General features: G+C 43.4%; 1 protein-coding gene across 1 annotated transcript in view; it reads right to left on the bottom strand.

Annotated features, from left to right (window-relative positions):
* The window catches only part of LOC119462070 (uncharacterized), a 75,115-nt gene that overhangs the window by 38,075 nt on the left and 20,132 nt on the right, over positions 1-16,908 (bottom strand). The window contains 6 exon segments of the mRNA XM_049672414.1: positions 758-887; positions 2,603-2,801; positions 4,600-4,764; positions 5,425-5,631; positions 8,220-8,306; positions 9,106-9,816. Of these exon segments, the coding sequence (XP_049528371.1) occupies positions 758-887; positions 2,603-2,801; positions 4,600-4,764; positions 5,425-5,631; positions 8,220-8,306; positions 9,106-9,816 (1,499 nt within the window).

Below are 16,908 nucleotides of genomic sequence, written 5' to 3' on the forward strand. Positions count from 1 at the left end.
ATCTGGCTTCAGGGCTGGAGAAACCGGGTTTGAATTCAGCCATTGTACATATAATTTCTTCTGGTACAATTTCCAGGAGTTGTTTAAGCGCGGCGTTTTGCTGTCAGTAGACACGTGCACAGTCGATATGGGTGAGATTATCTCCAAAGGGCAGGAGGAGGTTAACAAAGCTTGACTTTAAAAAAGCATCTGCTAACTACATTTCAAACAATACAACATACAGTGGCGGCGAGAAAACGTGCGAGTAAGTGAGAGCTTCAAGATCCAACAAAGCCTCAGCAATGCGATAACAGTGAGAACAAAGAAAAGATTTTCACATTCAATACTTTTTTTGTAATATGCATGTTGGAAACAAAGTAGACATTTGGCTCCTCTCACACGGAGATTCCATGAAACGTATACGAGCTCTTGTGACGATGTCTTTACGGATTATGGAACCTCTATCTGATTTCGAGGAAAACTACATATATTGACAAATAGTACCACCAGCCTCTCCTCCACAGTAATCTGTCATATGATTGAAGAAATGAGAGATGAAGTGAACCCTTCACATACAGTGTACCGAGCTCAGGTGGTGTGTTTATGTGGCTATCGAACAACAACAAATATTAATAAACAATTTATAAAGAATATTATCCTTTGTTCAATAAATAGAAGCTTTACGAATGTTTAATTTTGCTCTCATCATTGAGAACAGTGTGCATGTAACGTAAGTCTATGTTTAAGGAAAGCTTTTGGATCAGCAGTGGCGACGTACGTTTCCTCTGTCGAGGCACCCGGCAGCACAAGGCGAGAAGTATGTGGCCCGCTGAGCGACGTGACAGACAGGTTGGAAGCGTCCAGTAGGGCAGTCGCAGTGCTCGTTGCACGGATTGCTCAGGGACAGCCTGCAGATGCAATAGTATGGCATGACAATAAGGAACCATGCGTAACAAAAAAGCGAGTACAAAAAAGCGCTTGAAACGGGTGAAGCATTACTCTTTCCAGCCATTGTCAAATTGGTGTGGCCCGTTTTAACAAAAAAGTATGCGAGACATGTATGGGTAACTGCTCTGTTAATGAAGCAAATATCTGTAATAAAATTATTTTTGCGAAACATTTTTGTCTTATGTCCCTCCCCCTCGGTTTATCCTTGATGTATACAAAGAAGTAGCGAAATGTAATAAAGAAACCCGTGAACACAGCAATCTAAACACGTGTACTGATTTGCCAACTTTGTTTTTCACATTTTTACCCGCCGTGGTTGCTCAGTGGCTATGGTGTAGGGCTGCTGAGCACGAGGTCGCGGGTTCGAATCCCGGCCACGGCGGCCGCATTTCGATGGGGGCGAAATGCGAAAACACCCGTGTACTTAGATTTAGGCGCGCGTTAACGAACCCCAGGTGGGCCAAATTTCCGGAGTCCCCCACTACGGCGTGCTTCATAATCAGAACTGGTTTTGGCACGCAAAACCCCATAATTTAATTTTTTTTTCACATTCTCTGGGAATTACATTATCGCTGGCACCAAGTCTCCACCATGGTTTTCTTGCTCATGTATGTTTTCTTTCACTTTTTAATCTTTTTCTTGATTTTTCTTGATGAGATTTTATGGCTTCAATGATGTCAGGAGAGAGACGTCAGTTAAACAATTCAGTCAAGTCGTTAGTGCAACGCGTTAGTCCGCTTCACCTATGAAGCATGTGCCAGATTTATTGTGACAAAGCGCAGGCATGCCACAGAACTCACATACGACAAGTCTACGGATAAGATGCGGCTCATTTCACGTCGCGCTCTTGCTCTGGGCGGTGCCGCCGCCTACGAGCAGAAAAGAGAAGTACTGCATTATGACACTAACGCGCACCGACAGTGAACGCTTCGGTGGTCTCAGTACGGTGAACGCCACTACCAACGCCAGGTGGCGTTGGTAGTGGCGTTCACCGTACTCAGCACAGCGGAGCGTGGCCTCCGCAATTAGCTCTGAAAATGTTTCTGAAGTTGATCGCGGAGGCTGCAATTACGACGCGCTGTACGCGCTGATTTGACTCGGTGACGATTCAGTTACGTGCTTTGTCTTGCGCGTTGTATTAGTGTGTCAGTTACGTGCTTCGTCTTTCGCGTTGTGCTAGCGTGTGCAGCGTAGTGCAGCTTCCATATGCACGACGGTTGCTCATGGTCATCGACGTTGGTAGTCGTGATGGAGGAGACGTGCCACCAGGCGTCAGCGTGGGTGCATCAACGCCTAAGGGCGCTTTAGCCACAAAACACCAATAGACATTATATATCAATGTGCAATTTTTTTTTTTCACTTAGGCTCTCTTCCAACATCTTGTACTTCGAACCGTATCAATATGCTCCTATTTGTGCGCAGAAACTACTGACGGACCATATTGATGTAAGTGCGCAAACAAAGGACACAAAGCGCAATGTGTGTACGTTTAATCAATTTGCCCACTGTCGAATTTTCGTTAAGTATCTATTTGTTTTTTGTAATTCTCCTCCTTATTTGGCTATGATCATCAGGGGCTCGCAAGATTCTTCAGCCGTCTGCCATCGGCTAACAACAGTGCACCTTCGTTTAGGAATACTTCACAGACTACGACACTAATTGGCAGCATATTTACCTGCCGTCACTTTCGACACGTGTGCCCGCCAGCTGCCAGCCAGAACAGCCGAGGAAAATGCCCGCGAAGAGGAACGAAATGTTGATGAAGTCGGCGAAGGCTCCCAGCAGGCCTATTGTGCGAGCACGAGGCTTCCAGAAGCGAATGATCATTCCTCCAAGAAAAAGTCCAACCATCATGGCCAGGACTTTCGTGGGTCCTGCACAAAAAGATTATTTAGATTTTTATTATCTCGCTTTGTTGCGTCATTTGCCAGTGTGGTTTTGCGCAAGTAAAGCGCCACTGAAAAAGCAGCACAGTTGGAATTCAAAGCTACTAGATCTTATGAAAAAAGAAGTCGGATTGAAACATACATCTGCAGGGAATGGATGTAAACTGGAGACCATTTTGTCGTAAACATATAAAAAATGTGTATTTCTAATACACATGTTGCAATCTATGTGACGCGAAGTTTTATTAAAGTGGCCAATTAAATACTTGACAACTAACTGCGAGGCGTACAATATTGTTTACTTTCATCTTATAGCAACGAGTAATCTCATGGAATGCTTATGTTTGCCCAAAAGATCACAACATTATTGTCTTGCAATTTTGAAGTTTATGCATTGCATCGTTCACAAACTATGCCGAAATACAAAGTTCAATTCATGCGGATGAACGTGAGACGCGTTCCCAGTGAAGTAACAATGCCGAAGGCGCTGTATGAAGCAACATTTAGGGATTCTGTACCGCCTCTGTCACAGTGGGACAGACTTATTCTGAAGGATTGTCCAAGATCGGGCACACCCCCAGTGGTACACACCGAATGTCTAAATAAATACAAGTAAACCAAAGCAGTCGTGAAATATAATTCACCACTCTATTAACAAGTTAATGTGTTTTAGAGAGACCTGCGAGCCGACATAAAATATTAAGGTTTTATGTAGGAATTGTAGTGGGGCATGTCCATTCCGGAGGATTATTCAAGAACGGGCATACACCCAGGGGCACATATACTGAGTGGCTAAATCAAAGAAAATAAAGTATATCCAAGAATATATTACATATAATTTACCATTCCATTAAGAGATCAGCCTACTTTAGTAGCCGGAATTATACATTCTGTGAGCCGACATTAGACATTCAGGTTTTATGTAGGGTAGTTATTATAACGATTAGTCTAATTTTTTTCTGCATACTTGGTCAGCATACAAGGGCTTTATAAGCCACTTCGTTAGTAATTCATATAACCTTCGTATATGGATCCATAAATAAAGCCGCCGAGATAGCGAGTAACCCAACAGCACACAGAAACCATCACGCAGCAGCTATAGGCAGCCATGCGGGACCCGGGAAAGTAGGCAATGTAAACTTCGCTTTAAATAAACTGCAAAGAATGTGCGGCGGATGAGAAAATTTTCTAGCAAAGCATCCACAGCTGCAATGCCTGCTATAACTTTCCTGGTTGTGTTCTCACCCTTCCATACATTTTCTGATCAGCTCGACAGCCAGAACAAACTAATTACATGTAGTAAGCCACCTTCTTTTACCATTGTTTGTTAACTGCATCATTCTGGAGGTGTGTTCAGGCATCATGTTTTGACCGTGGCCGCAACCACCTCTTATGGCATCCTGATGACACTATATTAGTCTCATGAAACGTGGTTCAAGCCACGTGCAGCAAGGATGCAGGATTATTTTTGCATGGACGTAATCCCCCTCTCATTCACGCCGTTTCTGATGTGAAATGAACCAAATTGGCAACCAATATCAACCGTGAGGAACACAGAGTGGCTGAAAAAGGGCACTGTGTGGTGCCGAGTGCTAAGAGTCTGCAGATATTAGGGTCGCGAAGTGCAGGATGAGATACGTCGTTCTTTTTTTTTTTTTAACAGTGAAGAATATAGACAGCTCTGCCATGAATCTCAGATAGTTTTGAACTGAAGTTTTCTCAGACGAACGAAGCGCTCGACGGTAATTTTTACCCAACAGTAGGCGACACATGCTAAGATACTTACCTGTGAAGAGGCTCGCCTTTGATGCCGAGACTCGGTACTGGTTCTCGACGTACTTGGGAAACATACTGACGTAGCCACCGATGGCGTTGATGACGAAAATAAGCGTTGCCATTTTCCACATCAACACGGGGTTCTTGGAAAGGCGGCTCACAGCAGTCTTGAACTCTGCGGGGATATTAGGTCTGTTAGTGCGTTTTTATCGTTGAACGCGTCATTTTATTCTCTAAACGTGATATATAGTTGTTCACGTTCTTAATACCGCATTCATGTTATTTACATTTGAATTCTGAACGAGCGCGGTGGCAGATCGAAACACGCTGAAAAGCTAATTTTAATGAGTGAACAATCCTGAGTAGTTTCTAGCCCTCTAAAATGCTGCTACGGGGACTTGAGCCTACTTCAACAATACTTCTCAGGTAAGCACGAGTCCTCCTGAGATCAGCTTTTTTTTTTTTTTTTTTTTTTTGTAAATTAAAAGTGCTCGTTTTCTCCCGGTAGGATAGACGACAAGAAGCACTCAAAATTACTTTGCATATTCGCTTGAAGCGATAAAATACGCTTTTTTCTTGATAAATTCCTGCTTTGAATTCTCTTACAAATTAGCGCAAATTATTACGGTTTGATCGTGTTTATTGAAAAGGCCAGCTAACACCTCACCCTAACAGTACTCGCATAACTTTCACTCGTTGTTCACGGTTAAGGAGCAAGCAAGGCTTTTTGGACCGTGCGAATCCGAAGAATGTACCGGAACGTAACACGCCCTCTGGTTATGATCCCATAAGATGCGAAGTCAAGCTGCGCTCCTGCTTTGAAAAGCGCTCTCACCTCGTGCATCGCTTGCGATCTTCTCACCCAGAGATTTGGGTTCGTTCTTTTTGGTCTCGTTGATCGCGTGCGCAGAACTCCTCCGAATGTGCTTCGGGAACAGGGACATGGGCAGCGACATCAGTGCCATGGCGCCACCCCAAATGACGAAGCCCAGCCACCAGGCACCGATCCAGTTAGGGTGCTTGCGGTTGATTCCCGGTTTCTCTGTTTTAATTTTTTTTTCGCGAACAATGTTGATGTCACAATATTAAAAACAACGAAATGTGCTTTTTTGGAAATAAGTAATATGTCAACATATCAGATATCTCTGTAACTTGAAAAATGAGCTCATCAGTTAAAAATAATACAAAATAAAAAGAAAACAAGGCGAGGGAAATAATACGTAACGTATAGTATAGGGAGTTACATTAGAAACTCGTCAGAATTTAAAACAGAAACGCATCACTGCTTCATATAGCAATATGTAATAAAGTTGGGTAATACCAGACTTTTTGTAATGCCATTTGTGTAGACAGCCATGGTTCATTAGTGTGCGAAACGTTTGTTGTCTTTGCAAGTAAGAGATATGTAAAGGAAGGGTAGGCAATAATTCTCATTATCGAATGCATTCTGTCGAGTATTCAGTAATGCAGTTATGTGAGTACATGTAGCGCTCCACACAAACCTCGTAAAATAGAACCGATCATTGTGCTATGCTAGACGGTTGTTCACGGTAAAGGCAGGCACATGGGTAAAAAGGCGCACAAAAAAGTGATGTGCGCCACATTGTTCGCTTTCTTTCTTGTGCTTTTAGTGCTTGTATACATGCTAAACTTCCCTGAAATGGGTACAAGATGGGCAACAATTTCCACAAAGCCTAGGAAGATTCGTGAAAGGAAAATAGTCACCAGCAATCTAATGGATGGCGATTTGGTCACATACAAAACTTAAATCAATCATTAGAACAACAAATTTGATATTAAACTTAAATAACCTATTTTTCGGTCAACTGAAGTATAACAGAAAGCTTCGATGACCTTCCACGAAAAGTGAAAAGTAAAGTTTGGTGTTCAGAGAAAAAATGAGCCTAGCACATTTGGAAAACCATTTAGTGCAACCATTTTTGCCATGCCGCCGCAGATGCCAAATGACACTGTTTACAACCCCACTCCCCTTCCACAACTACAGTGATCTCGTAGGATCTCCTCAGCATCCAGCAATCACGAGAGACGTCTACTACCTCACAATGTAGCCACTCAATGTCATGGGCGTGTGCTCACTGAATGTTGAGTAAGTGCCCTAGAACATTCTAAGAACCCGGTGTTTCTTTTGTGAGTCTGTGTGCGTGTTTTGCTTTGCAAACTTTCTAATGATCCCTTCACAATATAGCTGACGCTTTTAGCAACTTAGTGCCGAAGTCCCCACCAAGAGTGTTGAAGCTGTTTGCAACACCTTCAGCCTCAACTATATCCCGAATCTGCAACACACTACGGAAACATTCAGCAGCTTGCAAGGCAGGTACTTAACGACGCAAACAATTTCTGGCATATGTTTAGTATAGGCCGAAGAAATCTCCTTAAGATTCCAAAGCAGCCGATGTTATGCGAACTCTGCACAAGTGCATTGAGAGTGTCCCTGCGCACTTAGAAACCCTTTGCACAAGTCTGCTATACGAGCTCCTTCAAGCTCCTAGCAACACTTTGAAAGTGTCCTTGAAGAAAGCTCCTGCTTTGGCCACGATCTCCGGTGTGCTCCGTATAGCCACATAATGCAGTGTTGCGCAACCTGGATGGTTTTCCACCGGCATATCCAGTTCTGCGGCTCTGTGACGCTTTACGCGGTGTGAGGTGGAATGTTCTGTTTCTGACACTGTGTGTGTGTGACGGCTTGGCCCTTCACAGAATGTGGTGAGAGCAAGCACTCAATCTTCTATTGCTTCTCCATACCTTTTTTACGTCTTCTTTTTTTTTCTCTCTCGTTGTTTCGCACCCCTTTTCTCCGGCCCCAGTAAACGGTAGCCAGCGGGAGATATCCTCTGGTTAAGCCTTTCCTTCACTTTTACACGAATTCACTCCTTTAATTCAGCCAGTCTTGTTCTCACGGTGCCGGTTGCCTGTTTCATTTTGCTGGTTTAACCAATTTGCGCACTCCTCTTGTATTACAATGTACGAAAAGGTACCGCAAGGTATTACAAACGCGTTTACGCAGAGGTCTGGGCATGTTACAGTCAGCATAACGCCCGCAATATTTGTCCAGTCATATGTACAATGTAGTCAAATAGCGCCTTGTTTTAATGTTTTTTCTCGCCCATACTTCGTGTTTCGCGAGCATCGAATGAACACAAGAATTGGTTAACTCTGTCATAAACATCCTGTTTTCGCGCTGAAATTAATGAAGACGATTTTCGTTGGCCGTGTTTCCAATGGCTCTGTTCGCTGTCAATGACTTTTTCTAGTTTCGTTTTCTTGAATGGTCTTTTTGTTTAGGTTTACCTCGAAAGGTTTTCCAGCGTCAACTTTATTTCCTTTTGTTAATCAGCATTCCGTGAGTTAGGTGTTAGGTGCAGGGCACATTGATTACAGCCGACGTCACCCGATCTCCAGCTGAACATTACCGGCCCATCACGGCTTTCATCTTGAAGGCCAGAACAATAGGTGTGCGGGCGCGATTGTGCCCACCATGTATAACGAATCAGTGAAAGGCGGGAAATGGCGAGCAGGGGTGTTGTTCCTTGCTCGGGAATTCACCGTGCAATGTCTCGTAATAAGACGGCCGTACAGAAAGACAAAAAATAATTGTTCTTGGTTTCTTACCAAATGGTGACTCGTAGATGCTCAGGCAAACAGATGCCGACACATATCCCAACATGGGTCCGACCAAACGTAGGGACATGATCAAACCTGCACATAACAAGGGCAAGCGAATGGTTATTGTAGTGCATCACTTTTACCGAAGTGCCAATTCCTATTTCTCACACCTTCCCTTTTCATTATCCTTATCTTCCCCACCTTTTCCCATTTAGGCCATACAGTCAGCTTTGTGACAATAAACGCTGAATTCATTCATTCATTCTTCCCCCAGTACAGAGCAGGCAGCCTAACATTTTTTTTTCTAGTTAGACTTAGTTTCTCTCACCTGCTATTTCTCTCTCTCTCTCTCTCTTTACGAGAGGAAGCTATATAATAAAATACGCTTATGCTGAAAGGTAAAATTGCGTCATAAAAGCGGTGTGAATCTCGGACTGTAAGACTACAGGACTGGCTACAGGACCGCGCTACAGGACTGCGCAGCTGCCACCGAGCAACTCCGGGCTTTGTTAGTTGATTTCGGTATTTATGACGGATAACTTCGAAAACTGTAATACTGGCAGAAGTATAAGACTACACATTCAAAACAGTAGGAATATTAACTCAAAATGGCGCTTTTGTACAGACTTATTTGTACAAAATTGCGTATCACTGCATAACACGTAAAGTACCTTGTAATAATGAAAATCTCGCAAAGCTTTATAGGCATTGGCATACATTTAACCAGGAAATGAAGCGGAGGGGTTTCGGGTGACACGCTCCTGACTATACACTACTCTTAGTAGAAAAACGTAATAGGTTAAAGAAATTATCAGTTGTGGTTTTGTTTATTTTCTATGCGTCATCTACGAGGGGCACCGGCGCCACGAAGATACAAGATTGTTCTACTTACTGAAATAGACAGGAGAGTTCTTCTTCTTGACGTTGTCATCGGTGTACGTTGCCCCCGAGATGTAAAAAGCCGTGCCGCCGATACCGTTCAGGAAGTTGGCCAAAAATAGCAGGCATACGGCTACAATGGCTGTTGGTGCGGGTGTCTCGTCGGTTACATTGCTTGTCCCCTCGCTCAAGTCCTGTTCTGCCGCGGTGCAGAACTTAAGCTGCGCCCTGGAACTGTGCGACGCACCGGGCGATTTCGCACCAAGCATAGGCCCTCCTTGATTTATAAATCCTGGCCCGTAGATGAGATACGGCAGCACGCTGCAGAAGCATCCCAGCACGGAGATCCAAACACCGAATGCGATTATTTTAGGACGGCTGATCTTCGTAGCGTAGTAGCCGATGAGCAGGCTGGCGAAGAGCGCGCTTATGTTGTCCGCAATGAGGATGACTCCGAATGTCTTGCCCGTGAGGCCGAATTTCTTCTCTAAGGTGGAAATGCAGCCGTTGAGGTAGGCCTTGAGTGCCCCTTGGAAAATTCCGAACAGCGTGTAGAAAAGGAGGAAGTAGTAAGCCTTGGCGAATCGCTGGAGCCATGGTGGCCTGTATCCAAAGATGCCGCACATAAAATCCGGGTCCGTTTCTCGTCTTGCGCCGCCGTCATCTTCCGGGTCCTTCGTCGGAACCGATTCAAACTTGGGGGTCTTTCCAGAAGGCATGAAGACTTAGCGAAGCGTTGCAGCAGGGGAGCGAAGCAGTGAGTTTAACTTTGAATGAGGACGTATGAGATATTCCTAACTCAGCGCACTATCAACGCCGAAGAAGAACTCTGGATTTCTGGTCTTGACTAAGATGCTGCCTGGAGGTCCGAGCGGGCGCGCTTCGTCTGAGTGTGTGCGGCACGAATGTGGATCTAGATGGCTTTGAAGGGTCCGCGAAGTCAGCCGGCGCCATGTTTCCGATATCGGCTAAGTAAACTACTGATAAAATCTAAATACGTATTTTCTAGATATGCCGCACTCCATCTATGTTTGCGCGAAGATATCGGGTCGCACCACACGACCCCTCTCTTTCTCTCTCTCTCTCTCTCTCTCTCTCGTTTCTACCGACTCGTTCCTTTGGCAATGATGTGACGTTCTTCAGCACTTTTATGCGAGTGGCATGAGCTGGATGGATGTTTCCAAGTACATATGTGTGGCACAGTGTCAGTTCACGACTTGAAGGCCTGCAGATTGCAGGCTTAAACTCGATGCGAAAAGCAGGTTGCGAAGCGAGCCTCATGATTCTTGTCGACCGTGGAGAACTAACTCCTTGGTGTCGGCCAAAAGTTTGCCGTCAGGTCGCTTTCCCATATCAGCCATTATGGAGCAGTCATCAGGATTAGTCATGCAAGCAATCGTATTGCAGCTGCAGGGATTGATTAACCATGGTGGACGCCCGCGTGAAATGGCTTCTCGGAGAGTTAAAGCGTAATTTTATAAGTAGGTAGCCAATGCTATCCATCACAATTCAAATTTACCATCGTTCTCGCAAGTCAAAGCTTCTGTGTCAGGACGCGGTATTTTCTCATTTTCAGTCGTTGTTCCTTTATGTGACTCATGTCTTTTGTACCTATGACATCCCTATTAAAATTTTCATGTGACGCATATACCACATATCCAGTGATCTAGTATGATCATATGAGAACACATATGAACCATATGTGTTCTCACATGATCATACGAGATTATTAGATATGTGGCATCTGTGTCATGTTTTTATTATTTTTTTTTGCTAGAGATTTTTCTCGTTATTCTTATTTATGTGTAATCTGCCAGACCGACACCAGGCTCCTTCTAGAAGTCTGTGCCATGCAGATAAAGAAATGCGGGTCACAATGCTTTCTACACTAAGCCGTTCATTGTATCTAATCTCCGCATTAAGTGTGTTTTGGTGCTCTGGTTGGTCGTTGTAGGAGTCATCAGCCATTCTAGTCTTACAACCTTGCACCAACCACGATCTTTTTTTCTGTTAGAGGGCCGGTGAGTGTGTTTTCGAAACTGTTTAGGACTAACTTGATAGAGTTATACCTCAGAATGATACACAATAGAATGTTAGTCTGCAAAATATTTTACAAGTGTGCTTTCTTAATGCGAAGAGTTCTTTGCCGCTTACCAGGCATTTCGCTGTACGTATGTAGGTTCCTGTCTCAGGTATGCTGCGAAGTAAAGAGCCGAACGAGAGTTCGTCTGGGCACGGAAACGCGAGTCAGGATGCTCACGTTTCATCATGGTTCCAGCACGGGTTGGACTTGGGCAATTGTCACGTTATTTTAGAAGCATGCCGCCTACAATGAAACAATGCTTTCGGGGTTCTTAGGGTGTTTCTCTGGCACATTAACTTGCTGCTTTCTCTCTTCTTTGAATGCCGCAATATTTGTGATGAGATTTCGTCTTCGATATCGCCTCGAGACAGTTGACTGGTTTGGGCCACATTTCAGTAGTAACTTAAATTAAATATCCTAAAATTCCCGTGCGCAAGTTCACTCAACGTAATTTACACGTGTCATTTCATTCCATGGAAAAATTGTTTTCGTTAAACTTCATATTGAGTCATGGTGATCATGGTCGTTAGTTAAGCTTTACTGCCTCGATGACATATTATGAAGGAGCGCCGGGGTGTAGAAGCACAAGGGAAATTCGCTTTCTAAAAAACTCCACGTGGATTGCGCGCATTCTTCCTGTTTATGGTTATCCATGCTAATAGGAAAAAGAGCTAATGTAAGTTTGAAGTTTGAAGCCCTTACAAGAACTCCACCCGGGTTTCTATCCATATATGTTGCTCTCAGCATTTTTGACGTCTCATAGTCATGTCAAACTAAGATTGTATGGGTGCGGTTTATTACTCGAGTTTTCAAAGTACAAAACGTAATTTTTTGCTTTCAAATAAAGTACGCTGCGCTGTAAAAAAGAACTGCTTTGAAAGACAGGTTAAGGTTAATGAAATTTTCGCTTAATATTGGTCATGATTGCTCTTACGTGTTATATTATTGCAGCGTGTAATTGTTATCTTTCTCAAGCACAGCTGTGGCGTCGCCGGCGTTTTGGTGTTTATTGGTGTTACAGTTTACAGCTACGTGCAGCTACAGTTAGGCTCATATTTAAGAACGTATTGTAGTTTATTACGATCATTTGCTTTGTTTATTAATAGGCCGAATGTACATTATGTTCGATTGAGCGCTAGAGCTATTGGTCAAGCTATCTTCAGAATGTCCTCCAGTGTAGGTTTTCTAAAAGTTTGGCTAGAACTCTAGCTTCAAGCTTTAGTTTGCGCAGCGGTGCACAAAAAATGATATCCATGAGAGAAGCATATACCTTACATCGTGACGTGACCCTCGCATGTCAATTTAGATAGATAGATAGATAGATAGATAGATAGATAGATAGATAGATAGATAGATAGATAGATAGATAGATAGATAGATAGATAGATAGATAGATAGATAGATAGATAGATAGATAGATAGATAGATAGATAGATAGATAGATAGATAGATAGATAGATAGATAGATAGATAGATAGATAGATAGATAGATAGATAGATAGATAGATAGATAGATAGATAGATAGATAGATAGATAGATAGATAGATAGATAGATAGATAGATAGATAGATAGATAGATAGATAGATAGATAGATAGATAGATAGATAGATAGATAGATAGATAGATAGATAGATAGATTCTACTCCTTCAGCAGAATTATCCCAAGACGCAAACAATATTTTCACTAGAATTCGGAAAGTATAGTTGCATAATTAAGAAAGTTTCGCTAATTAGCTATCAAACTAATAAATTTATGGCATATCTTGCAATCTATTAATTGTAGCCCGTGAATTCGCAAGATATGTATCTACTTAAAACAAATTCGGCGCATGACACCATTTTCAAATATGCGTTCCTAGAACGTGCGACGGAACACATTTCCCTTTCAGTTTAGTTCTGTCTGTTTTTATGCTTGAATACAAAAATGGTGATCTGTTAAAAAAAAGGGGGGAACAGTGCATATTTACCAGACGTTTGCCGGTGCTTATCTCAAATCTGGCACTGGCATCAAAATTTGTTCCAAATGAATGTACCTTGAGAGCTCCCTGGTTTCAATTGGCAGATCGCATTTGCAACTAATGAATTTTGATTATTTTTGTATTATGCTTTTCGTCGTGTCGTGAAAATAATATACGTAATCCATCACCAAGAGTACAACTATATTATCTGAAATTATCAATTATTTCAATTATGAGGTTTTACGCGCCAAAACCATCGTCTGATTTGGAGGCACGCCGTAGTAACGGACTAATTTTGTCCACTTGGGGTCCTTTAGTGTGCACCCAATGCACAGCACACGGAAGTTTTTGAATTTCGTGACCATTGAAATGCGGCTGCCGCGGCCGGGACATTATCCGGCACTCTCCTGACTAAAGGAGCGCAGCACCATCGCCACTAAGCCACCACGGTGGGTGTCTGATATGGGCGATATTAAAAAATATTGTTCAATAAAAAAAAATTCTCGTAGTTTGCACTAGTGGCGCAAGGTCAAATAAACAGCGACGCTGATCGACACCTAGCTGCTCCTGGCCTTAGGGGTTATGCTTTTCCGGAATTTATTGATTATTGATCGGTTACCAATTACCTATTGATTGGCTTTCGATTGGCTATCGCAAGGTATTGTCCACGTATTTGGGCTAGGCTCAGCACTACCAAGTCATGCCCAGCATTTTCCGGAATTTATTTATTTTTATCGATTATGAATTAGCTATTGATTGGCTATCAATTGGCTATCGCAAGGTGAAGCGAGGCGCAGCTGTGCGCAGTGACGTCATCGCTAGGCGACTTTTTTGCGTACACTACGCGCGGAGACGAAAAGCTTGAACTGCTACGCTGTTGAAAGCACCTGGTATACGGTACTGTACAGGACGTCTTTTAAGAGTATATAAACGTTTTTATAATTTCGCTGAACGCGTAGCGAACGTGGGGTTTTTACAGAGTTCTTAGGCGGTGAGGATATACTTTGCCGAAATAATGTAATTTTCATAAGAGTAATTAAAATTACGTTAACGAACTTTTCTTTAAACTTGGTGTCGCTTGTTTAATGTGGTGAACTTGGAGGCATTCACATTTTACTGCACTCTTTTTCTTAATCGCGAAAATCGTGCGTCGTATGAGATATTTATAATCTAATTTCAACACTTAATCCGTGATATTGGGCCCGACCGCAACGGGAGTGTTGAAAAGGCAGCCCGACTATCATATCAGCCGGAAACCCCACGGAACAAAAGCGCGACTAAGTTTAAAGCTGAACGTCGCGGCCGATCGTGGCTAATATTGATATGAGGTGTTTTGCCTGGCAAGCATCTGCCATGACGTGCTCTATCAGTATTAGCCACGACATGCCATCATTCATCCTCTTGTGCTACGATCTCTGTTCATTACTCCAACCTTCAATCAGGCTTCACTCCTCTCCTTTGTGACTGGCTTAACTGAAGCATCACCGCACCAGGAATTAGAAAAAAAAGTTCTGATTTCTCAACTCCTTTTGCACGAGAGGTACGTCGGCCACGTACACATTTACACTGATGGTTCAGCAACTCTGCAGGGCTCAGCCGCAGCCGCGGTTTTCCCAGTGATAGCCACCGCCGTCAGTCTCAGGATGATATCGACGGCTCAGGAACTTGCATCTCATAGAACTGCACTTCGTCTCGTCAGCCAAGAACAGCGTCGAAGATGGTCGATATTCTGCGATTCGAAGGCAGCGCTGCAGTGTTTTCTGTCATCCCTGCGGCGCATGCCACATGAGCAATTGGCATTCGAGATTAGAGAATTTATCCATACCTTGTCCGAGAAAGGGCACCACGCCACATTTCAGTGCTCCCAAGTCAGTGCTGTATCATATAGGTAACGAGCGCTGCTGGTAACGCTTCTCGGTCAGCCCTTTCAGGCAGCAAAGAAGAATCAATACTGCTATCAAGGTCAGATGCCGCTAGAAAATTTCGAGTGCTCGCACGAGATGTTGCGTTCTCCATGTGGAACACCCCAAGTTTTCAAAGCAACCGGCTGCCCCACCTGGACTCTTCGATCTACCTTCGCAACTCGACTGGACACTGCCGACGCAAGGCTACCCTGCGTTGTCGGCTATGACTAGAAGTGGCCTTCGCAGAGACTTGTTTTTCCCATTGGAATGGCCGACAACGCTACGTGTGATGGACTGTGGTAGCAAGGAGACTTTTCGACACGTTCTGTGTGACTGTTCGCGCTACAATTTACAGAAACCACCGCTCGCACTCGAAATAGCGCACTTTGATCACAGGCCGTTATTAGAGCAAGCCATTTCAGAATGCTGACCTCATAGGCCATTGCAGCAGAAAGCTACGAAGGCATTGCCACAGTTTCAAAAAAAAACAAGCAAACGGCTTTAGCAAAAAGCGCCGTTCATTGCGCTGCACACGATCCTGTGATGTAATAGGGCGCGTTGGCCATGACTGGCTGTGATCGCGTGTCTCTGCTCTCTCTCTCTCTCTCTCTCTTTACTTTCTTATCTTTCAACTGCCCGGTTCTGTGGTGTATACTAGAAAAACGGATTTTCCCCTCTAATTAAACTCCGTGACTTTCTACTTTCTTTCATCTGTGTCTTTGTTAAATGTAGTTTTTTTTTTTTTGACGATAAACTGATAATATACGCATTCCTGAGTAGAACTGTCCTTCAGAAAAAATAAATTCTAGGATTTTACGACCACAAATACGATATGGTTTTCAAGTACTCCGTAGTGGGGGACTCCGGATTATGTTTACCACTTGTAGTTCTTTAACATGCACCCAATGCACAGTACATGGGCTTTTTTGCATTTCGCAACCATCGAAATGCCGCCGCCGCTAGGTGGGATTAGATCCCGCGCTCTCGGGTTTAGCAGCGCCACGCCAAAGCCACTACGCCACCACGGCGGGTATTCGTCCGTCAATAATGTTCGCGTCGAATTCAAATTAGGGGCGAAGAACGTAACTGAAATTAAATACAACAGACGAGAAGCGACAAACAAATGGAACACAGCGCTGACCTGAAGTAGTATTTACTACTCACACAGCGCAATATTTCTGCCCTAAATACGTCACAAACACACAAAAGACACCTGTTTACAGAATGTGTCTCTGCGACAAATATTGCCCATTGGGAACGTCTTCGGCGTGTGAAAATTCCGCTGTGTGAGCAGTAGACGCCCGTTGAAGCCAGTGCTATGTCCCATCTGTTTCTCTTCTCATTCGTTGTCTTTTATTGCGCGTAAGTTTGTGTTTGCCTTGGAAAATAAGCCAGTAATCCCAGTGGTCTTATTTAACCAAGAACGGGAATTAACGTACTAAAGCAACAATTGGGCTATTAAAGACGCCAGATTCAGTTGGAGCACCTAGGGTTTTTTAACGTCCACTTAAATCTGCTTACACGACTGTCTCTGTTTTTCTGTCTTGCGTCATTCTGTTACGATTAAAATACAGCCGGTGCAACCAGCAATCTACCCCGCAGCCTCGTGCTGAGCAGCCGAACGCCACAGACTCGGATTATTATTATTATTATTATTATTATTATTATTATTATTATTATTATTATTATTATTATTATTATTATTATTATTATTATTATTATTATTATTAGCAGTACTAGTAGTAGTAGTAGTAGAAGTGGTAGTACTAGAGAGAGAGAGAGAAAATGACTTAATGAAAGGCAGGGAGGTTAACCAGGACTGAGCCCGGTTGGCTACCCTACACTGGGGGAAGGAAAAAGGGGAGAGAG

The sequence above is a fragment of the Dermacentor silvarum genome, chromosome 8 (genome assembly GCF_013339745.2).
Source record: "Dermacentor silvarum isolate Dsil-2018 chromosome 8, BIME_Dsil_1.4, whole genome shotgun sequence".
NCBI lineage: Eukaryota > Metazoa > Arthropoda > Arachnida > Ixodida > Ixodidae > Dermacentor > Dermacentor silvarum.